At 43.9% G+C, this 23,723-nt stretch overlaps 1 protein-coding gene across 1 annotated transcript in view; it reads left to right on the forward strand.

The window, feature by feature from the left end:
* The window catches only part of BEND5 (BEN domain containing 5), a 1,382,785-nt gene that overhangs the window by 1,252,432 nt on the left and 106,630 nt on the right, over positions 1 to 23,723 (forward strand). The window contains exons 10-11 of the mRNA XM_084852552.1: positions 2,808 to 2,960; positions 19,406 to 19,568. Of these exons, the coding sequence (XP_084708678.1) occupies positions 2,808 to 2,960; positions 19,406 to 19,568 (316 nt within the window). The remainder of the gene's footprint in view (positions 1 to 2,807; positions 2,961 to 19,405; positions 19,569 to 23,723) is intronic.

A 23,723-nucleotide genomic window follows, 5' to 3' on the forward strand; every position in this document is an offset into this window, starting at 1 on the left:
CCCAGACAATAGGCAGCCACCCCACAGTCTTAAGATCTGTGGGTGTGAGTTCCAGACCGAGAGGCCTGGAGATGAAGATGGGAGCGCTGCACTACCGTTTAGATAGAAAATCAGATTTTCAAGAGGCGCAGCCAGGGGCCAAAGGTGATGGAGCTGCGTTTGAGCGTGGGCGCCCACAGCCGAGAGCACCCTGTCACGGGAGGCGCCAAACAGGCAGTCGCCGCTGTTACATTAATTAAATATTTAATAATCGTAATTTAATGAATTTTTCTTTTTATTATTATTATTATTAATATTATTTATTTAGTTAAAGCTTTCTTTTCATACAAACATAGGAAGCTGCCTTATACTGAGTCAGACCCTGGGTCCATCTAGCACAGAATTGTTGACACAGACTGGCAGCGGCAGATCTCCAAAGTTTCAGGCAGGATTCTTTCGTAGCCCTACCTGGAGACGCTGGGGATTAAACCTGGGGCCTTCTGCATGCCAAGCATGTGCTCTACCACTGAGCCGCAGATCTTCCTATTTTTTATTATTATTATTATTTATTTATTTATTATTTTTTGGGTGGGAGGGGGAGACGTCCCAAGTCCGTGGGAGGCGACCAATCGGGCTGTGATATACACGCCGGACTTGGCTCAGCAGCTAGGCGCCCCTCCAACAGGCAGGCTCGGCTGACCAGTGGGGGGGGGCAGTCAGACCGTCGCTTGGAGCGCTGCCACTGGCAAACACCGGCTTGTTTGTGTTTGTGTCACCCGCCCGCCGACGCCTCCCGCCGGGAGCAACACCTCAGGGAGGCAGGCAAGGCGAGGAGGAAGAGGCCGGCAAGGCTGGTGGCCGGGTAGACAGGCCGGCAGGCGGGCTGTGAGCAGGCCCGGCGGCCAGCAGGCCTGTCAGGCAAGCGGGTGGGCGTGCGGCCAGGGTGAGCGAGCGAGTGGGCGGGCGGGTTGAGCGAGTGCGCGGGCGTGCGTGCGGGCAGGGCGGGCAGGCGATCGAGCGGGCAGGCGGGCGGGCGGGTTGAGCGAGCGCGCGGGCGAGTGGGCAGGAGAGCGAGTACACGAGGAGACCGAGCGGACGGGCGGGCGAGAGGAAAGGAGCCGGCGAACGAGGGAGGGAGGCGAACAATATCACCAAGCGAAGATTTTGGCGCGCAGAAGCACGCTGGGTCCAGGCGGCTGGAACAAGGACGAAGCCGTTCTCCAGCAGGCCAAAGTCCCTCATCGTGACCGAGGAGAAAGGAGGGGGCGGGCGCACTGCAGCCTCAAGAGCCGGGGCCCTTAGCATGCGCGACGACACCGGTCTCCAGCAGGCCGGCGTCGTCGTTTCTGGCGGAGCTGTAGTTCTCTCTAGCTGCGTTGAGCCAGAGAGCTGAGTTTGAGAAGGGGGCTGAGTTTAAGGCAACTCAGCCTGCCCCTCCTTGCATGGTGGTGCCACTGGGGTGCACCAATCAAAGGCCCCTGCATCATGTCACCCCACCCGCCCGCAATGGCCCCCCCCCCTTTTAGCCAGACAAGCTGGCACCGGGTGAGGGCATATGTGTGAGTAGAAGATGTGTGGGTGGAGTCAGAATGACAGTTGGGAAGAGTGAGTGACAGGGAGTGGCAGTTAAATCAGTTAAGTGTAGAGAGTGAGGGGAGTGAGGCCCTTAAGTAGGTATACAGTTGTTTAGTTGTTTTTTACTGATATTGTGAACGATGGCAGCGAACTTGAGTCAAGAACAAAGAAAGTGGATTCTAAAGCAGTACTGGAAGACTGAAAATTCTCTCCCCCTCCCATCAGCATTCTAAACAACTATATACCTACTTTTGGGCCACCGTGTGTGTGTGTGTGTGTGTGTGTGTGTGTATCCTGCCCTTCAGCCAAAAAAGGCTCCCAGTGCAGCTTACAAAAATAAGAAATAAAAGAGTCCCTGCCCACAGGCTTATCATCTAAAAAACATGACACAAAAGGAAAAAGGGATTGGAGGGAGGAGAAAAAAGGCAAATTCAGGCACTAGATTCTTCACAAAGTTCAGAGAATCATAGAATAGCAGGGTTGGAAGGGGCCTATAAGACCATTGAGTCCAACCCCCTGCTCAATGCAGAAATCTAAGTTCAGCAGGTCATAGAGTTAGATCTAAACACAGTGGAAGGATGCTGCTTTCTCTCCCTCTGAAGTCCTCAGCAGTGGCAGCTGGTACCAGGCGGGAGAGAAGCTCTCAGATGGAGATGTATCCATGATGGAGAGTGCCTAACTGCTGCATACAGGGAAATGTCACCATGAGGTGAGAAATTCCTACACGTCTTCCCTGTGCAGGGGAACAGCTGTAAGAACAAGAAACTGCAGAAAATTTACAAAGATTTATTATCTGTACTGACATCGCTCTGAACACAAAGATGATGTAAGCTAATCTCTTAGACTATTTGTAATGGCTTGGCGTGGAGGGAACAGATAATCAATGAACTGCACTATTCTGTGTTTCTTAGAGGGATGGAAACAGAATAATTCTTCTCCTGACCCCTGTAGAAGTATTTAGATCTATGGTAACTCCTGTAATTTCAGTATGGATGACTGACAAATTTCCACTGAATAGTGGGATGTGTGAACAACATCTCAAAGAGAAACATCTGCACAGGACTGTCAATTTTAGGATTGTATATGCCACTTTGGAAAAGACCTGAAACAGCCCTAATCTTCATTCTCGCACAACAATCCCTACTGCTGTATGTTTTCATTTTCAGGGATGACATAGCTGCTTTTATAGCTGGATTCTCTTTTGAAATACATTTTCAATTTATCTTGTGTATGTATGTATTTCTTCTATACAGAAAGTTACCCTGGAATTCTATATCGACATCCATGCTCACTCCACTATGATGAATGGCTTTATGTATGGGAACATTTTTGAAGACGAGGAAAGATTTCAGAGGCAGGCTATTTTCCCCAAGCTACTCTGCCAGAATGCTGAAGACTTCTCCTTTGTAAGCAACGCTTCTTCTATTATATTTTGTTTTCTTTGTAAATGTTTTTCATATTATTAAATAGATCCTAGTCACACAACTCTTTCAGCCCTGGGCAGCCACAGTGTTCAGGCAGCCTGTGTTGACTGCAAGCCATGACACTATGCTAAGCCAGTTGTGCATATGCTGCCACCTTTCATTGTAGTCCAGGGATGGGGAATCTCCAATCTAGGGGCCTGACACCACACAGGAGGTCCCCATCTGGCCCTCCAGCTTCCCTGCCTTATCTTCAATAACTGATTGGAGATAAGACAGTTTCACTGCTCCCTCCAGCACTGAGACTTTTTAAAAGCCTCCAGTAGTGCCAATGGAGGCTTTTTAAAACCTCCAGTAGTGCCAATGGAGGCTTTTAAAAATCCTAATTGCTGTAAGGAGGGTTTTCCAGTGAAGAGAAACATTTTTGGGGAGAGTGGCTGCTGGGGAGGGAGGGACTAACTCTGCCCTCCCCACCACTGCAGCCATCCCCAAAATGTCACCCATTCCCCATTGCTACCAGGCTTTTAAACAAACCCATTAGTGACAATGGAGGCTTTTTTCAGGCCTGATTGCAGCATGGGGGGGTGCATTTGTGGGAAAGGGAAGGCTTCAGTGTAGCGGGTCCACGTTTGGTATGGCACAGCATTCCCACAACTGGCTCAGCCAGTTTAAAGTCTGCACTGAAATGTGAAAGCATGGACAGTGGTGAGGAATGCTGGGAGTTGTAGTCCCAAACATCTGGAAGGCATCAGCTTAAAGAAGGCTGATGTAATGCATTTCTTAGCCACCTTTCTAGCCTGCAGCCTTCCCAAAGTGGCTTACAATAGAAGACATACCATTCTATATGAATATAACATTAAATCATACATTAATTTTAAAACCAAATTAAAAATAAATCAGTAAGAAAAGCAGCATATATAATTTTTAAAATTTTCAATTAAACAGCAAAGAAAACAAATACATTTTTAAAATTCTCTCAGAAACAACAACCAATAGAGCCAGATGTATCTATCTCTTGGGAAGGACCTCCAAGGGCAGGAGTTCCATAGGGCCCTATCTAGGGCCCACCAGCCTTATGATCTTAATGGTGGGCCAGCAAGTAGGGTTCCGATGATGATCTTAACATATGCGCAGGTTCATCAGAGTGTAGCTGGCCCTTCAGATTTCCCAAGAACTTTTTTCTGGCCATTATTTCCCATGCAGGGCCAGGCCTACCATTAGGCAGAATTGGGACAGCTACTGGGGATTGGGTGCAAGCAGTGACAGCCGCTCCCTGGTCATTCCTCCAGATCCCCATAAGGCTTTTTCCCATCCTCCTAGTCTGATGCCCCAGGAATGATGCTTGCTTGCTTGCTGCTGCTGGGTCAGGCTGTCTGTCCCAGGCCAGCAGCAAGCAAGCCTAGTCACCTTCTCCCAACACGTCACAAGACAGTGCTGTTGGGAAAGGCCCCCAACTGAATGAGAAGGCAGTGTGGTGGCCAGGCCAGGCTACACAGTACAGCAGGCATGTGCATTGCTCTGCTCCTCTGACATACACAGATGCCACAGCTGCCTCCTTGCAGTCGGCCATGAGCAGGCATAATGTGGGGCCAAGAGCAAGACATGGCAAGTTGTTAGAGGATGGAGCCCATCTCTATGTACCACACAGCCAGCCCTGTGCCCACTAAGCTAGCCTGCTGGTGTGTGCAGGAGAAGATGGTGTCCCATCATCAGTGCTGACGTAACATTCAACAGCCAGTCCTCCGTTCTGTATACCAGGCTGGGGAAACTCTTTCAGCCTGAGAGCCAAATTTAATGTTGGAGAAGCTCTTGGAGGCCATAATCCAGTGGTGGGTGGGGCTGAAGGCAATGGGGTGGGGCAGAATTTCAAAAATACCGCGTACTGAAGCTTAAAGCTGTTACTGCCAGTAACTCAGGCACAGGAGAGGCATTTCAACCTTTTAGAATGAGGAAACATTTGCACAAAAGTTGGGAGACCTCCAAGTGATTGTTGGGCAGGGAAAAGGAATGGGGCCAGAGGAAGGTTGTGTGGCCATCTGGGCAGCCTTGGAGGGCCATATTGGCCCCAGGAAGGCCAGGTTTGGCCCCTGGGCCTGAGGCTTCCCATCCCTGTGGTATGGAAAATGAAGCAGGAGGGGCAGGGGAGGTATTTGCCTCAGGGAGCACAATGTATTTGCCCAGCCCAGTTCCTGTGAATCCTAAGATGACCCAGATAGAAATGCCTCTCCCACACTTTGCCTGAGCCATCCCAGGTGGGGTTTCCTATCTATGCTACCAGTGAAGCAGGAAACCTTGAGACTTAAAGTGGAGGCCCATGGATGTCTTGCTAAGTACAATGGGGCTTACTTCAGCTCCTCTGTAAGCTAAATGAAAGGAACCATCATGTTCAGTAGCAGTGTATCTTATATTTGACTACCAAATGCCTGGGATAAACGACAAGGTGAGGTGGCTGCCCTTGTGCCTGTTTGTGAGCTTCCAGAGTCATATTGCTAGTAGTCATATTTGGAAATTGCATGCTGGACACGATGGACATTTGGTCTGATCCAGTGAGGCAGTTATTCTAAGAATACACCAAAAAACCCAGCCATTTGGATGCAAGAGCACCTGTTTTTGTGCAGAAATTGGATGTTATCTTGTATTTCTTTCTGACCATATAGGACAGATGCAGTTCCCCCGCCTTTCCCTGCTATTTGTAGCCCCTCAGTACTTTATTTTCTGGCAGTGTGAGACCAGCCACCATATGCCACCAGTGGATGTTCCAGCTGTTGATTTGTTTTTAATTTTGTATTATTCTAAACAAGCAACATTATAAGCACCTATGTTTGGAGATTTTGATGGCCTAGGAAAGGGGGGGAAGCTAAAGGGCCTCTCTACCTTTTGCTACAGAGAAACAACAAAGTCTCACAAGCAACTGAGTCTGCATATTGGAAGCAAAGTGATCAGCAAAAAAGCCCATTTGTCTATAGAGGTCCCCCACCCGCACCCTCATCAAAGAGTAATGCAGAAAGTGTTTGCATCTCATGGTTTCACTTAATCAAGATTCCCCAGAAATTACTTTGCGGCAGTAAGGTACACAACTGATCAGAAAACAAGGGTAGGCTTTGTTGCCGTTCTTAGATGTATCTCTCCAGAAAGCTTAGGTGATTAAAAGTGTCAATTAAACTGATTTTAATCGTTTAATTGTGCATTTCACAGTCTTCTTCGGGATGTTACTAATGGCTTAGATGTGTACAGAGCTATATGCAAACAGGGAGGGGCTACCCTGTAAAATGCCAGAAAAAAATGCCATGCATGCAAACTTATTTATTTATTTACTTATTTACTTATTTGATTTATTAGCCACCCACTGGCTACCTGGCCACTCTAGGCAGCATACAATACTAATAACAAATTTACATAATCAACTGGACAAAAAAAATTAACAAAACAACACTGCTCTAAAAAACGCTAACCCACCCCAAATGCCCGCCTGAACAGCCAGGTTTTTAAAGCCCGGTGGAAGCTTATCAAAGAGGTGGCATAGCAGAGGTCACTAGGGAGGGAATTCCATAGAGTGGGGGTCACCACAGAAAAGGCCCTCTCCCTAGTCCTCACCAGCCTAGCTGTCCTGGGGGACTGACAGAAGGCCTACCGAGGCCGATCTCGTTGAGCAGCATCCCTGGTGCTGTTGGAGGCACTCCTTAATATAGACTGGGCCGGAACCACATAGTGTTTTAAAGGTCAACGCCAACACCTTAAATTGGACCCGAAAAACCACTGGTAACCAGTGCAACTCCTTTAGCACTGGAGTGATGTGGTCTTGCTGATGGCTGCTTTTAATCAGGCGGGTCGTCACATTCTGCACCGGCTGCAACAAATTAATTGTCTTATAGGATGAAGATAAATTCTGCTTATAGATCCTGCACCAAACTTGTGAAGTGGGCTACAAATGCTGTTTCTCTTCTCTGTCTCCATACACACAAGTTGAACAAATGGAGTGGGACACTGCTTGCCCAGGGTGCCGTTTGGTCTAGGGAACGTTGGTCTTGACCACAACACTGTCCCACAGTGTTTATTCTAAGCTTGAATTTTTAAACTGCTGCAATGTGTGTTGCCACAGTGGATAAAAGAAGAACTCTTTTTCCCTATTTGAAAAAGAAGGGTGCATTTACTTGCCACCTAGATTCTTACTTGCCACCTAAAGGAGGCCTTTTAGGAAGAGAAAGCATGGATGTCAACAACCAAATAAAAATTTCCTCCCTCCTGCTCCTTATTGGCAGGGTCACATCCAGGGGTGACTGGCAGGCTTCAGCACATCCTGGCAGCCGACATGTTAGAGATTATTCTAGGAACTGTTAGCTCACTGCTTCTCAAGTCAGCAGTTCTAATGTGTCACCTTGTACAGGGAGGAATTAACTTGGACCAAGAGCTGAAGGCCTACTATTGTTGAATATCATAGTATGCTTCCTGTTTCATCGATACGATTAATTTGCAGCTTGCATTTCTTATGCTGAGTTTGGACGTATGTTTTTTTCTTTGATTTTTTTAAAAACTTCAGCTGTTTAGCCTGATACAAGGTCAGTGGGTGTACTTTATTACAAATCTTTCTTATTCATCAGGCAGTACCGATGGACCTTCCATCAGTGAGAAGCAGTGAGCTAACAGTTCCTAGAATAATCTCTAACATCCTCTCTGTTGGTGACATGCGAGTACAATACAGATGACATGGGCTAATCTTTGGCCATTTTCTGGCATTTTACAGGGTAGCCCCTCCCTGTTTGCATATAGCTCTGTCTCGGTGTCACAAACACTCTGTGCGTCAAGGTCTGTACAATCCTGCGAGTATCTGTGTGACTGTGAAATTATCAGCTCTTTCTAAATAAACAAGCCCCAGCATTTTGAGCTGTATCGGAAAGAACAGCAGGGAATACAGTTGGCTGGGCTACCAGGATTTCTTTGTTAAAGATGTGTGCAGATATGACACTCTCAGTATATGCTTTTGTGGGTGTGAGGAACAAAGCAGTGACAATTAGAAAGCTGTGTGTATAAATACACAGCAGGCACTGAATGCTCCAGAAGGATGGAAATCTACACTGTTAACGTTAGCTTGCCGGCATTTGAGAAGTGTGGGAATGTGGGAATGGGTTACTGTTGTAGCTAATTACTTTTCTGAAGCTTCAGGAGGTCTCATTTATGTTGTATGCTACGGCAGCCATTTGTAAGGATTAGAATACTTCCCTAGAATTGCTTCAAGTGAAAACTGGCGGCTGCGTCAAGTGTTGTCCGTAATTGACTAGCTTCATGTCTTCACACAGCATCAAGACAATGTTCCATTATGTTATCCATTGACAGTATCATTGAAAAGATTACTCTCCTTAAAATATCTGTCAAGCTTGATTGATTTACAAGGGACAAAAGCAGAGAGGACTTGAAATGCAGATCCTTTTTTTTTTTTTGCACCACCGTTTAGCATACATAAGAGATCCCCTTTGATGTCAAAAGCTCATATTCCATTAATAATGAACAAGCTTTTTGAATGCAGGCTCCTTGTACAGAGTCCCACACTAATAACGTCTTTGCTGCAGAATGGGAATCACTGGCGAAGCAGTCATTTGTCTGGATTTTACATGCTGGCAGTCAGTCTAGACTCAAAGGGATTTCTTTCAACACTCTGCGTGATTGGAGCTCAGTCAAAGATCAGGCAAATCCTGGCCTTCTGCTTCAAAAACAGCATCCTGAAGATGGTCACTTGAATGGTTTATTTTAATTAGCATTACTATATCATGGAAAATTAGCATTACCATATCATGGGTATTTCATGAATGAGGAGCTTATTCCCATACTCTAAAATGTAGTTGTGCAAAGGCTCCACTCCACTTACAATGTCTGATCGAGTGTGCCCCTATATTCAGCTGCTGCTGCCCTGCAGTGATTGATAGGAAGACAGTGGCACATTTTGCAACCACTGCACTCACACCAATTGCTCTTGAAAAATGAATGTTCTGTCTGGGGATGCGCTGGGTCAGAAGTTGCTTCCTCCACACAGCTGGGTCCCTAGGAAAGTTTTGGAGCAATTTGTAAATCCCTGAACCATTTTCTTGTTAATTATATCTACCAGGTTTTGTTTTTTTTCCTGACAGAAACTCAATCTGATCAATTCAGGATCCTACCTAAAAATGTCCTCCTAAAAATGTCCTCCCACCACCCTGTCATCAAATTTTCATAAATTTTCATCAGTGTTGGAGCGGGGTTGCCTCACAGTGAAATTCAGTACTTATTAAGAAAAATAAAATAAACCAAGCCTGCAGCTGTGGGGAAAGAAATTATAGATATATGGGTAAGCAAGTTAAATGAGTAACCAGAGAGTGAGGGATGAAACTGAAGTGACAAGTAACATGAGTCCCAGTTTGAACATAGCCTTACTCTCTTTATAGCCAAGAATTAGGTTCTCATCCATTCTGTCTGATGATGTCCTTTGCAACCCAAAGGCTTTTACCAGCATACATTGGCTCAGTACATGTTTTTACTTACCCTATCTATTTATTATCCTTCATGGACAAAAGTCCATGAAAAAAGGCTGATTCATCAGATTTTTGGGGTATCCACTGATATAGTTATCAACTGATGCATTGACATCATTTGTAATGTGAAGTTAAACCTGGATTTGGACTATCCTCCTTTACTAGTCATCACTTCTTTTAGTTAGCAGATTTGTCATCAAAAGCAGCCTAGCATTTCAAGAACCAAGCATTCGCTTGGGGATGGCTAAGTATGCTGTTTGTGATGGGAGTAGAGGCATCTATTTGTTCTGTTTCCAGTAAAAAGAAACCAACAAAATCAGTCAGGGGTGACTTCATTTTCTTCCCTAGCCTATATAGGTTTTAACCTATAAAGCCTTACACGGCTTGGGACCACAATACCTGATGGAGTGCCTGTCCTGACATGAACCTCCCCGTACACTATGCTCAACCTCTAAGGCCCTCCTCCAGCTGCCTACTCCGAGGGAAGCTCAGAAGACAGCCTTCTCGGTGGTTGTCCCCAAATTGTGGAATGATCTCCCTGACCAGGCCCACCTGGCACCAACATTGTTATCTTTTTGCCACCAGGTTAAGACCTTTCTCTTCTCCCAAGCATTTGGCAGCTTATTATAAGTTTTAATCGATCCTGGAATGTCTCATGGTTACAGTTGCTTTGAGATTGCTTTGAAGTTTAGATATATGTTCTCTTGTGTATATTGTCTGTGTGTTTTTTATGTAAATGGCTTTTAATCTCTGTATGCTGTATTTTTAATGTTGTTAATCTTTGTAAAGCCTCCAGAGAGCTTGGCTATTGGGCAGTATAGAAATGTGAGGCGGAGGAGGAGGAGGAGGAGGAGGAGGAGGTGGAGGAGGAGGTGGAGGAGGAGGAGGAGGCGGCGGAGGAGGAGGAGGCGGAGGAGGAGGAGGAGGCGGCGGAGGAGGAGGAGGAGGAGGAGGAGGAGGCGGAGGAGGAGGAGGCGGAGGAGGAGGAGGAGGAGGCGGAGGAGGAGGAGGCGGCGGAGGAGGAGGAGGAGGTGGAGGAGGAGGAGGCAGAGGAGGCAGAGGAGGAGGTGGCAGAGGAGGCGGAGGAGGTGGAGGAGGCGGAGGAGGAGGAGGCAGAGGAGGAGGTGGAGGAGGAGGAGGCGGAGGAGGAGGAGGCGGAGGAGGAGGAGGAGGCAGAGGAGGAGGAGGCAGAGGAGGAGGAGGAGGAGGAGGAGGAGGAGGAGTCATCAATGCTAGGGGCTGGCTGTAAAGACTGAGATGTCTTGAACAAATTGGTAGCCCTTTCCTTTTCTCCAGGGTGTTGAAACTCAGGGCCAGGGGGCAAATCTGGCCTGCCTGGGGTCCCAGTCTGGGCCTCTGGGGTTCCCCAGATGGTGATGCTCCCTTTTCTTGCCCCCCCCCCTTTCCTCAACGTCCGATCATTTGGTGGTTTCCCGGCAATTGTGCAGTTTTTTCCCCCACATTCTAAATGGTTGGAATGCCTCTCTTGAAGACTCTCCTAAGGCTTAGTCACTGGCAGTGAGAGCTTTAAGCTAAAATATGCTGGTAGTTTTGGCCCTGCCTCCTTTTACCTTTGGTTCATCCCTTTTGCCTTCAGCCACACCCACTATTGGAACATGACCCCAGTGTCTCTGAAATGGAATTTGGCCCTCAGACTAGAAGAAGCCCAACACCTCTGCTTTACCCTATCCATCCAAAATGGGCCTAGTGTCCTATCCATCCAAGAATCCTATATTTTTCCCGGCAAAGCAGTAATAATGAGCAACCAGAACCTGGGCACCCACACACTCCTGCCAAGGGTAGCAGTGGTGGGGGATGGGGGTCATGTTAGTCACCTGCTTTAAAATCTGAAAAGGCAGTCATCTGGAAGTCATGTGTAATAGACAGAGCTAGCTCCCGTTGGAGTATAGCCAAAGGAAAGGAAAGCATTCCCTTGGGGAGAGAGAACCACTGTGCATATTTAAAATGTCCTTCTCTCACCATTAATGATGTAACCAGACCCAGTCTTTAGCGAACAGAGTGTCCAAATCAGGGGGCCAGACCTTCAAGCAGTCTGGAGCCTCGGCGGTGTACCTCCCGTAGTAAGTGGGTACTAACAAAGTACGTGTGCTACCCGCCGCTGAATGACATTTGCTCACCTTCACTTTGCCCTGATTAGCCATCCCATAACTTCTCAAATTCACAGCAGCATCGCTTATTTTGGGTGGTCGCCTCCCCTAATACCTTTTCTGTGCCTATTGTACTGCATTCTTCACAATTCAGCATGGGAACCATGCATTACAAAGCTATCCAAAGTCTTTCATTACCTTTTTTATACAGCTGATCTGACTGTTTATATTAACCCTCTGTATGGGCACTTATTATTTCTTAGAGGAGGTCACTGAAAGACCAGCAGTTTGAAACTCCAGCATTTTTTATTTCAAACATGTACAAAAATTTTAATCAAAACATCCTGGCATCTCTCAGTAGGGCTGGGAAAGACCCTTGAAGAGCCACCACCAGTCAGTGTAGACACTAGTAAGTTACGTGGACCAGCAGTCTGACTGGATATTTATTTATTTATTACTTTTCTGTACTGCCCAATGACCAATATAAGGCAGCTTCTGATGTTGTTCCCTACATTTCAGAGGAACAGAGCTTCCGTGGCTTCAAAGCAGCTCTGGAATTAGCCAAAGTTAAGGACTTTAAGGTTTCATTGATTTCAATGGGAGAGAATTAGGCACATACTTAATACTGTCCCATTGAAATAATGGGACATAAGATCTTGCCATTCATTCATTCATTCTTCACTCAGCCTCTTCTTTCACGATCATTTGGGTTATGAATGACCATCAGGTATTTGCTGAAGTTACCTGTCCTTTTCAACTGCAAAGGGCTGAAAGAGCAATGTATAGCAAAGTCCAAATTTAGTGCATCTCCTGAATGCCTGGCACATTTGACAATCTAACACAATCATAGCTCCATATAATTTGTTCTCTTATGATTAAATTGACTAGACTTTCAGGTCAATAGTACATGTTATTATTAATCATTTCTGCAACAAAATAAAATGATAATTGCAATTTGTGAAGTAGAAATAATAAAATGACTAATTGTTAATTATAATACACAAAGTCACAAATGAGTGACGAATTCTGGCCACTTAGAGATAGTCACATTTATTGCTTTTTATTGGAGCTTACTTTGCCAGATGCATGATATGGTCATCTCACACTGTAGGTTCTCACCTAAGAAAGCTCATGCCATAATACATTTGTTAGTGACACAGAAATTGGATGGCTGGGATTAGATAATGGGCTTTCTGCATTTTGTTCTATTGTTAAGACTAAAACCAGCTATGTTTTCCTTGTCACCACAAATCTGACTTGCTGCTGCATTTTGCTTACATGTAAGATAACCAGATCTCCTCTGGGAATTTCTTACAATGATAATGCAATAGAAATGACCCTTGTCTCCTTTATACCAGTGACATTTCTAGCAAGACAAGTGGAGCTATTATTTCAATTTTTTTGCTTCTTTGCAATACATTTCTATTCATTGGACATGCTGTAGGGATTTTGGATCCAGTGGCAATGGTTTTAGTGGCACAAGTAAGAGGAGGTAAACTGAATGTGGGCAAATGTTGGTTGCTCAGGAACAACAGCCCTCTGGATATCTCTGGCTAAATTAAACCGATTTGTCACATGATACTAAGCCAATCTAGTCATGTTACCCACAGGGCTGTCTTCAAATTAATTTGTAGCCCCCAAAAATAACAGAAAGGAAGAAATAGCCACACAACTGGATCTTCCTGTTTCCTTCTTGCCACTTTGTGTACGCATAAATTGTTTAAAAGGCCTGGAAGGAAGAAATCCCATCTGTTTAGGGATGAAACCAATTTTCTAAGCAATTTCTGTCCTGAAAGAGCATACCAGTAAAAGTTACACTTATTAAAAAAAACACCAGTAGGGTTTTTTGTTTGTTATATTTATACATAGTGAAAGATTCTGGAGTTGGAACACATCTTGGCAGTTTTATTGATACAAAAGGAATGACTAAAGTTCTTTTATCCCCAGAACTAGCATAGGCTGGCTAAACAAAAGAGCATGAAGTTCTAGTTGTTATTGTTGTAGCTTTTTTTTCTAGCATAATAAATATGAGCCAGCTTTACTTGAAAGGTATTTAACATGAGACGTATGGAAGTGGCCTCTCACTGCATATGCCCACATTCCATTAGTCCTGGTGAGATTCATACTGAGATATCCAGAAGATCAAGTTCAATCACTCTGCTCCCCACCTCTGGTAAGACATAGTAAAATAACACTGATAACTAAGCCCCACCACCAGGGTTTTCATCCAGGGGACCAGCCCCACTCCTTGAAGAACTACTGCTGCAGAACATCTTGCTTCACTCCTTTGATCCAAATCTAGCTAAGCCACGTCACATGGAGGTGCAGCATCCATCCCAGTGTCTCTTCTCTTTATCTGTCTGGGTAGAAGGCATCAAAGGAGATGGAATAAGTATTGTTATGGGATCTAAGGCCCTTCTCATTGTCAGTTTCATGCATCCAAATTGGAAGGCCGTGGATACCGTTCTAGTTGTTGAATTTACTCACTAAATCAGACCCAGGAAATTAGATGTTCTTAATGGCTTCCCAAATTCAGGGTGCTCTGATCTTTACCGTACCTCCTTTATGACATTTGTACCCCTTGTTATAGATCTTTGGGAAAGTGTCAAACACTCGTTTGCTTAGCCTTAGCACACCTGAGTAGCTTTTTAAAAAAATACTCAATGGTACTGCTGCTTGGAAGTTAAATAAGAATCTCTCTTGCATCTGAAGATGTTGTGAAACTGCATGTGGTGAGTTTTGTCAGTGATCCAACCAACAATTAGAGCTGTGTGCCCACAGGTTTATTGGTATTTGTTTGCACCTTTAGAATGAAGCAAAAAAAAACCCCTTAAAAGCAGCTCTCCCACATCTACCCCCAGATATGTTTCAAGTCCCTCAAAATTCAATACAAAAAGAAATAAATTAAAATGTTTGTGTTATGGAGAAGCCTACTGCATTTCATAGGTTTTAAATATTGCTAACCAGCATTGGTAAAGAAGTGATAGGCTATCAAAGGTTGTATATCAAAGTTTCTATTTTATCTAGGGAATTTATGAATACAGTGAGATGTAGGTAGAAATGGCTTAGGGTCAATTTTCTTGGAAAAGAGAGAAAAAGTCTCAGGATGTAGGAAAATAAAGTTTTATTCTTCAAAGTATTCTTGGGCTACTTTGAAGAATAAAACTTTATATTCCTACATCCTAAGATTTGTTCTGTCTTTTCCATCAGGTTATTTTGGATGTTGTCCAGTTTTGTCTGGCTTAGGGTCAATTTTACCATTACTTTCCTCTGCTACATCTTTAAGATGCTCATAGTTGTAGAGGTTGAGGGCATAAACTTCCATAGCATGAGACTACTTAGACAGAAGTCTGTCACAAAGAACTAGAAAATGCCATAGAACATTCTTATTCAGTCACTTGTGGCATATAAAATTGTAATTTTGCTTCCACAAATGGCCAACAGGAATCAAATAGACATTCAGAGCATTAAGAAAACAGCATCATACCCACTTCTTGCAGTAGCCTGGACTCTGACCTAGATAGGGAGAGGTCAGCCAGAACAAGGTTTTCAACAGCAGGGGCCATGGAGAACCTAGACCCAGACACAGCCCCTGACTTTGGGCCTGAGCTCATGCCTGTCAGCAGAGATACCCTTGAAAAGGGATCCTTAAAGACTGCAACTGCTGAGCCTGAGGTTACCAAGGAACCAACCACCTCCCTGCCTGGGCCTCACCCTCCCTATTGTTGGATGACCAAGAAAAGCACTGAATAAAGAGGGCACAAATACAGATGAGACACACTACTAGGTGCTAGGTTCCAAGCCATGAGACTGGCCCTTTAAGCTTACAACTCTCCAGGAAAGAGGAAGGGCCTGAGAAGGGTAGTCTGGGCTGAGAAGCATAAAATGGCTTATTTGGAGTTTAGATCTTGCTGAAACAAGTTTCTCACTTAGAGTTTTCTGAGATCTTGCAACTCTGGTCTTACCTGGTAAACTCACTGCTCTCAATCAACCCTGTGGGCACCTGCTCCTGGTCAGACCAGGCCATTACTACACTCTTTTATTTGATAACATGATTATCTATGAAAAGTCTGACTGAGGATGCAGTTGCTTTGCTGTTTTCCTAAAGTATGCACTCAGTGTGCTTGCCTAAAAGTGACTTGAGCTCAAAAGTAATAGACTCTTTCAAGAAAACAGAAGAAGAGTAGAGTAGCTCTCTAATCGATTTGCCTGTGACTTACTTTGGCTGGCACCACCAACTTTCTCCAAAAAGAAGCATACGTTCTGTGTCTGTGATGGATACAGGCTGTGCTGGGCTGCAGGGTGGATGGGTGGTGGCATGCTGAGAGCAGAGCAGCTCCAGCCCATGCCATCATCTTTCTTATCCTCAGTGCTCCAATGGGGACCAGAAGCACTGGTGATAAAGAAGAAGATTATGTTGGTGGTGGAGGCTACCACATGGCTCGGCACGTCTTTGCAGCACGGGGCCATCCCAAATGCCTCTGAACCCCTTGATCAACATGTAGATTGTGGAGGGGGATGGACAGTATGGATATTGAAGGTGGTGGCTGCAGCTATTTGGCCTGGCACACTACAAAGAGAAGTGCTGGCTCATTAAAAGCAACAACAAAAAAATGACATTTTTTTTTACAGGGCTGGCTGATGTTGGTGTATAAGTCTACCTGCAGCATTGGCCCACCATGCCAGATTGCTGATGCCAGGCCTAGAACTGATCACTTGGGCTTTTTTCACTGGAAAACCTGAGACAGATTTTTTTTTTTAACAGGCAAGCTGTAGGATCGACCGCTATGGCAGTGGAGGCTGGCGGCTGTGATGTCAGTAGGGCTGTGAATCTGTTCTGGGTTTCAGTCAGAACCAGTCAGAACTCTAAAGAAGATATCTCCTCCCCCAAATGGGTTCAGCACCTTGGATAGCTCCTTTATAGTTCTGACTGGTTCTGACTGAAACCCAGCATGGATTCACAGTGACATTGAAGCTGCCAGGCTCCACTGTGCTAAGGGGTTGCAAGATGGCAATGTGTACCTGAAATGTTGCTAGTGAAAGTTGTTCTGAGATGTGATACAGTAAGGGCTCCCTCTCCCACAATTCCTTTATCTGCTGTTTATTTGCCCTGTTCTTTTATCATTTCCTCACCTTGTCCTGTCCTACCTACCCTTTTTTTGGGTTTCACTCATTTTCTCTCCTTCCCTAACAAAACTGTACATTCTGCTGTACTTTAGATGGTATTGGAAAGGATGCTTTGGAGTTCCCCTTAGCACAAAGGGATAGGAATGTATCCTAAAACTTAAGGGAAACATATGAAACATGCTGCTTGCTAATAGGGAACAGAATTCCACCTGCTTCTCATTAACCTGCAAAACATAGCTTTTTTAATGACATGAGAAGCTTTAGAACTTATTGAAGGTAATAAAGCAGCAAGAATCTTTGAACTACAGCCTCCCTGTATACCTCATTTATCAAGGGCTGCCATGAGTGTATATGCATCTCTGATCTGTCAAGTCCTAGTTGCAAGCAGAAGGATTTGTCTGTATTTTTTAAAAAATCACTGTTATATCCTTATTTTCTCAGGTTCTGATTCCTGGCAATCATGGTATTGCATGGGGTGAACAAGCATATGTTCCAGCCTGAAAAGACAGCTGGCTTCAGGGGGTTGTGATGGGCCTGGGAAGTATTTTATTGCTTTGTCAGTAGATTACCTGCAGTCCAGGCAAAGAGTTCACTCCACCTAGTTGCTGTTACAGCCTCACAGTATGATACAAATCCATTCCCTATTTTGTGATAGAAAACTGCATTGCCCTAGGTTGGATGCAGAACAGAAGGCTAAGGTATTGCACACGTTCAGTGACCAGAAAACCTACAGTGTCTTTTAATAAGTATACAGATTAGAAAACAAATGTAGTTTAATGAGTCTTCTGAACTCTAGTCATAAAATAAAGTGTCCTCATCCCCCTGTAGACTATGGAGCCCCATAGGTACAGCAGGAAAAGGAAGGAAGGGCAAGAAGACTATGGCAGCACTGGGACAGGGACAAACCTGATTATATATAACTGATCTTAGAGTAGTGCATCCATCCACATATACTGAGCAGGACTATGCCTTTAGAGTTCCTTCAAGGCATAACAATAATATTTCTTTAACATTAGGTATTTACATGGTGCTTTGAGTGCTAAAGCAGTTGTCATGTTTTATCCTGGTAACCCTGTCATGACCCAGGAGTCCCGGAGTGGCAAGGAAGCTGACTCCAAAGAACTTGTGATGCCAACTTAGAACAACTGAACAGGGCTCATGTTGGAACGACTTGCTCACTAGGAGCTCTCCTGGGTGCTGAAAGTACCAGTCTGCCTTGTCTTCCACTTTGACTAATGTGGCTGCTGCCTTGTACTGAGCCTTGTGGGCTTTTTTTCAGACCAGAACAAGACAAAGCCTTACGAAACCCAACCCAGCTTTATATATTTGTTTAACATTTTTATATTCTATCTTTCCATTGAAAAGTGTGCAAGCTACTATCAAAAATCACAAAACTGTAAGCAATAAAATACCAGTTTAGAATTCAGAAATACAACACAGTAAACAGCTTCCTAAAGCCATTTATCCTCTTTCTCCATTGAAAACATGGTTAAAATGTAGGAAATTATTATATGTATAATTCCCCTATTAATTACTGGATGGTGGGGGCGGCAATGCTGATTGCTGTAGGGGCTTACCTAAGGCAAACTAATCATCTTGACCAATGTGATATACTTGCTTCTGTGTATATATATGGGGGGGGGGGGTGTCTGGAAAGTTCAACTCCAGCACTTTTCAGAAGCCTATCTTTTCACCATATTTTGACTATATAGAATGTGTCAATAAAATTGTGCTTTAAGTGGACTTTATTTACATTTTAGTGAATTCTCTTCTTCGATCCAGATCTTAGGACCTAACTAGAGGAGATGATGGGAATATGTGATTGAATCTCCTGCTTCTTTAAAGTTTAGCAAGTAGCAGCCAGAGGGGGTGAGTGGGATTTGGACTGGAACTGCAGTGCTGCAGGGGTGGGGAGGTTAACCTTTTCTTCAAGTGCTGTATTCCCAATGAAAATCTCTCTTCCTGAAAAGTGTTATTTATTTGCCCTGTTAGGGAAAAACATACATGCAATAGCACCTTCTACATTCTTTCGAGCACAATTGGTGGTGTGTTTTTCAGATGCAGCACATAATCTGGGGCTGGGGGGAGGGGCAATGTATAGGGATTGGACCCAAATAGGCTGAGGATTGCATTGCAGAACTCTGTGTGTCATTTAGAGTTTATGAAAAGGAGCAGAGAATAGTACAAGACAAGCAGTATACATAGAGAGCACTCATACATAGAGCCTTCAACTTGCTTCATCCTAGGACAGCCAGTGTGGTGTAGTGCTTACCATGTTGGACTGGGAGCCGGGAGATCTGGGCTCTGGTCCCCATTGCCCATAAAGCTCACTGTGTGACTTTGGGTCAGTCACTGACTCTCAACCTAACCTACCTCACAGGATTGTTGTGAGGATAAAATGGAGAGAAGGAGGATTATGTAAGCCACCTTGGCTTCCTTGGAGGAAAAACAGTGGGATACAAAGGTAATAATAAATAAATAGGTCTTTTTCATAATGTACCTACCGTAAGGGGAGAGGGAGCTCCGGCACAACCGTTCGCAGAACTGTTGACACTTGGCTAATTCCCCAGTTGTTGGAAGTGTAAGTTTTGTATGGGTTTTTTTCTAATCAAATACCTTTCCCATCCTGTTGTTGTTGTTTTCGTCTCATGGCAGAAACCCTGCTTCATCTGCTTTCTCATCTTCTTCCTTACAGTCAAGCACCTCCTTCAATCGAGATGCTGTTAAGGCAGGGACAGGACGTCGCTTCCTTGGCGGGTTACTGGATGACACCTCTTACTGCTACACACTGGAAGTCTCCTTCTACAGCTACATAGTTGGAGGAATGGCTTCTACAGTCCCGTATACAGAAGAAACATGTATCCTTTAAAGAGTGTCCTCTTTGCTCCAATATGACCTGGGAATCTAAGGTAATGAATGACTTCTTTTTTTAGTGAATATGGCTTGAATCATTAAGGAAGTTCACAGAAGAAAGCTTTCCATCCCCTTGTCTCTTGTGCAGCCACTGGTGCCCCATGAAAAGCCTCTCTGGAGGGTCAGGGGCCCCTCCTGAACAATGTGGGATGGGGGACAGGGGGCTGCTGGAGGAGGGAGGAATCACTCAAACTTGGGTGGACCTCTGCCTGACTTTGGGTGATACCCCCTGCCCCCAGAAAGGCTTTTTAGGGAGTGCAGGAGGAGAGGTGGCAACAGCGAACTTTCCTTCCATGATCTTCCTTATGTTAACTTATCTTAGGATCATATATGTATATATGTATATGTATATCTCCCTGTTCTTATACCTTTTAGGACTATATGTTGTAGAACCACAAACAAACCCTCTTTGTTCGTACACGTAGGTATATAATATTCTAAGAATATCCCAGAAAGCTACTGTTAGGGTTTGCATGTAATGGCAAGTGGGAAATTTGTTCTGTCTTAAACCTCTGCTGAGCCTTGGTCTAAGTTGTCAAAAACAATTTTGGTGTTTAGCCTGGGTGAGAAAATGCCAGTCACCATTCAAATTAGTCTTTGCTTCTTTTGACTATATATTCCCTCTATGATTTACTTCTCATGCTTGCTCAATCCCCTGTTAAAAGTCATCCTTCCTCTTATTTCGTCTTTTTGGGGTAGGTGAGGGTGGGCCTCTTTATGTCTGTATAGGATCAACTGGTCTTTTGCAGATGGAGCTACATCACTCGTGATTCATACATCATTGCCATCAGCCAGCCAGAGCAGAAAATAAGTTGTAGATAGCAGCGATTATCTTCGGTGATGAGGTACAAGGCTGAGGCTGCAGTTTGATTTCTGTAAGCATGGCTGACCCTGCTGTGCTAAGAGTAGCACAAGCTGGTTTGAACAAGCGAACATGGAAAATATTGGCCTATTCCTTCCGTTAATGCTGAAAAACCTTAGCCTGTTTGCATGTACCTTCCTCTCCTTTCTTCTGCCAAAGTAGAAAAGCCCTTTTCCTGATTGACATTACAGCAAGTCATCATTCCCTGCCAAATTCTGATCTTATATTCCACCTCCCATCACCCTGGCCAAGAATGAATGGGACTGGGAATGCTGCTGGCAAGATGCTTCCAAATCATCTCTGTAGAAGGCAAATTAATTGGAGCAAGAATACTGATTCTGTATAAATTCCATGACCTTCCAGAGTGCCCATCTGTGGGTAGCAAATAAATTTGCTGAAGATACACTAGCTCTTTAAGTTAAGGAACTGTTGATAGGAAAGCATAAAAAAAGTCAGCCTTATCATGGAAATAGGGATGAGAGTTCCTCTGTGGGTCAGGAAGTATATTCAAAACATTAGCTTTTTATCTAAAAAAATCATTATCAAATCATTCTAATTTACCAAGGGAGACCCTTTAAAGTCTCTGGCTGTGATTGTGCTTTCTAGTTAGCCGCATTTCTTAATTAAAGGACAAAGTAGAATTGTTTAATGTCAATTAGAAAAACATCACTCCACATGATATAACCGGTCAAGCAGACAACTTGTCAACACTGAAATCCGCACCTTTTAAAGCAAAGAAGATGTGTCCTGGTAACCAAAGGATTTGTGACTAAAAGAGAACTATGCTAGTTAGGCTGCAGCTGCTCTTCAACAGCCTGTTTCCAAATGGGTAATTAACGTGACATTGCTGGGATTTTAAATGACCTTGGGGTGGAAGGAACATTTCTCATTGAACTCAGGTGACTTTCATAACTAATCATACACTTTAAAATGATAGTACAAGTTATAATTTGTGTTAGCTCAAACAATATTTGACCTTTTAATTTTATTTATGGGATGTGATATAGGTCCACAGTAAAACCAATGGACTGGATCCAGACCAAGTTAGTTGCACTTAGGTTCCATTCCAATATGAAATGTTAGTCATGACTAACAGCAGCCCATTGATTTCAGTGGGATGTAAAAGTTACTAATATGGTTTGGGTCCAACCCAGTGGAATGTATCTTAGTGAAGATGTGGAAAGAAGGAGCAGTAGCAATCTCTGGTAGCACTGAACTATATGCTACAAGACAAGACTGTGCTATCGATAATTGTTGGCCCATTTCAGTGTTCAGGATGAAAATAGCTTTCCTTTCTCTGCTACTGCTTCAGTGCAATTTTTCCTAGTTAGAGCTTCTTTCACCTTCTTAAAGTGATCCCAGTCCATCAAAATGCATGTAGTAGGTGTGGTGACATCATAGTGTAGCCAATCAGATCTGGAAACTTATCATGATGACATCACTTAGGACAAACAAAGCCAATTGAAAATGAGGTTAATACTTGCTGCATCAGTCACATGGGTGATCCTGGTCAGTTGGATCACTGATTGCCTTCACTCTCTATGGATGAATAATTTCTCCCCGCTTTGATGCAATCCCTGAAAATTCACAAAATGGGGTAGGGGCATTTTGTTGCTGGTGAAAATGTTGCAAAAAATGAGCCACCCTTTTGGTTGAGCCCTAAAATTAATGCATATGTTATCTTTGAGCTACCCAAGGGCTGGTTTCAAAAATAGCAAAGGGTTTTTCTCTAGTATTGGGCTGAAGACTTGCCAGGATGAAAGTTCAGCCCAAATAAGGGGGGGATCACCATGCAAAAGAGGAAATGAAAATGCCTTCCATCTCTTGCATTTCAAGAGTCAGAGGAGGGAAACTCACTGGCACTCTTCAGGTGCTCCTTACCGCTGCTGACCTGTTTTAACAGTACTAGTCCTCTTCAACTTTTTTACATATTCACTGGGTTTGCACAATGTTGTAGCTTGTCATGGCTTATTCAAGCCACAATGAGCTGCGGCACCTGTGGGCACCATCCTGAATATTCAACCCCTGACCATGGGCTACTGTGTTGTGATAATCTGGCTGCCAGCGGTTATGTGAAGGTTAAACAACAACCCATGGCCTGTTCCAGGGTTATGCAAGGACTGTTCTAGGGTTATGTTTATTAGATGATTTGTTTTAACATTAAAATTAAAGCAAATACTTAAACAGTGGCTGGCCTTTAAGTTCTCCTGGGAATCTTACCCTCCTTTACCACAATCTTAAGAGGTACCCTTTTTCTTTTGTTCTTTTTGAGGGGTGTGTGTGTTCTTTTTTGCATTAGTGACTTCCAAAGAGAGTAAGTTGCCCCTTGGCTAGTTTTAAAATAGACTAAATTGAGGGCTTTATAAAATAAGACAAGTTGAGGACAGTTCACAGCAAATCAGTGGGTAATCATACCTTTGCTTGGATAGGAAATGGATATATAAATGGACAATTGTTATGTTTTTTAATTTGCTTTTGTGAGAAGTGGAAAAATGATAAGAAGGAACTTTGTGAAAGTGCAGGACTTTTTTTTTAAGGAACACAACAATTCTTTTTTCCTTTCTATAATTCTGTAAAAAAAAAATCCTTTCTCTTATATGTAAGCAGACTGGGGAGAAACTAAGCAGATGGAACTGATAAGTAAACTCTTGGGTGTTCAGGGAACCATAAAAGTGCTATTAAATCTATAGTTAAAATAATTCTTTGGTAAATGTTAAATTCCTGTTAGTAACACTTGCTAAACTTAAGTGCAAGGGAAAGGGCAATACTAAGCTGAAAGGCAATGGATGGAGTGCAGGGTTTAAAAGATATTAACGGTCTACAGAAGACATTGTCTGAGAGGAGCAAAGGTAATAGCAGTGACAGGCAGCCATGTCAGATTGGAGATTTAGCTTGGCAACTGGCTGAAGGAGAACCTGTCCTTTTGAAACTCTCTGAAGTTCAGATAAAAGCAGTGGATGAGCACTTTGAATGACGTATGGGATATAATATGTTAATAACAACAATCTGTGCATCACTGCTTTTTCTGGATGTTACGCCATGTTACATCTCTATGAAAGTCTTAATGCAGCAGATGAGTGTGTATCGTACAGATTAAAGGATAGTATGGATACAAAACAGATGCAAATAACATATATTTTGATAAATTCAGAATTGGATTTCTGTTATATGAATGGAAATTCTGGAAAGCCCTCTCTAGAGCAGGGAACCTTTTGGGCACATTTGGCAATTTGAAAAA

The sequence above is a fragment of the Heloderma suspectum genome, chromosome 4 (assembly GCF_057233095.1).
Source record: "Heloderma suspectum isolate Gila_16-S chromosome 4, 16-S_ref, whole genome shotgun sequence".
Taxonomy (NCBI): Eukaryota; Metazoa; Chordata; class Lepidosauria; order Squamata; family Helodermatidae; genus Heloderma; species Heloderma suspectum.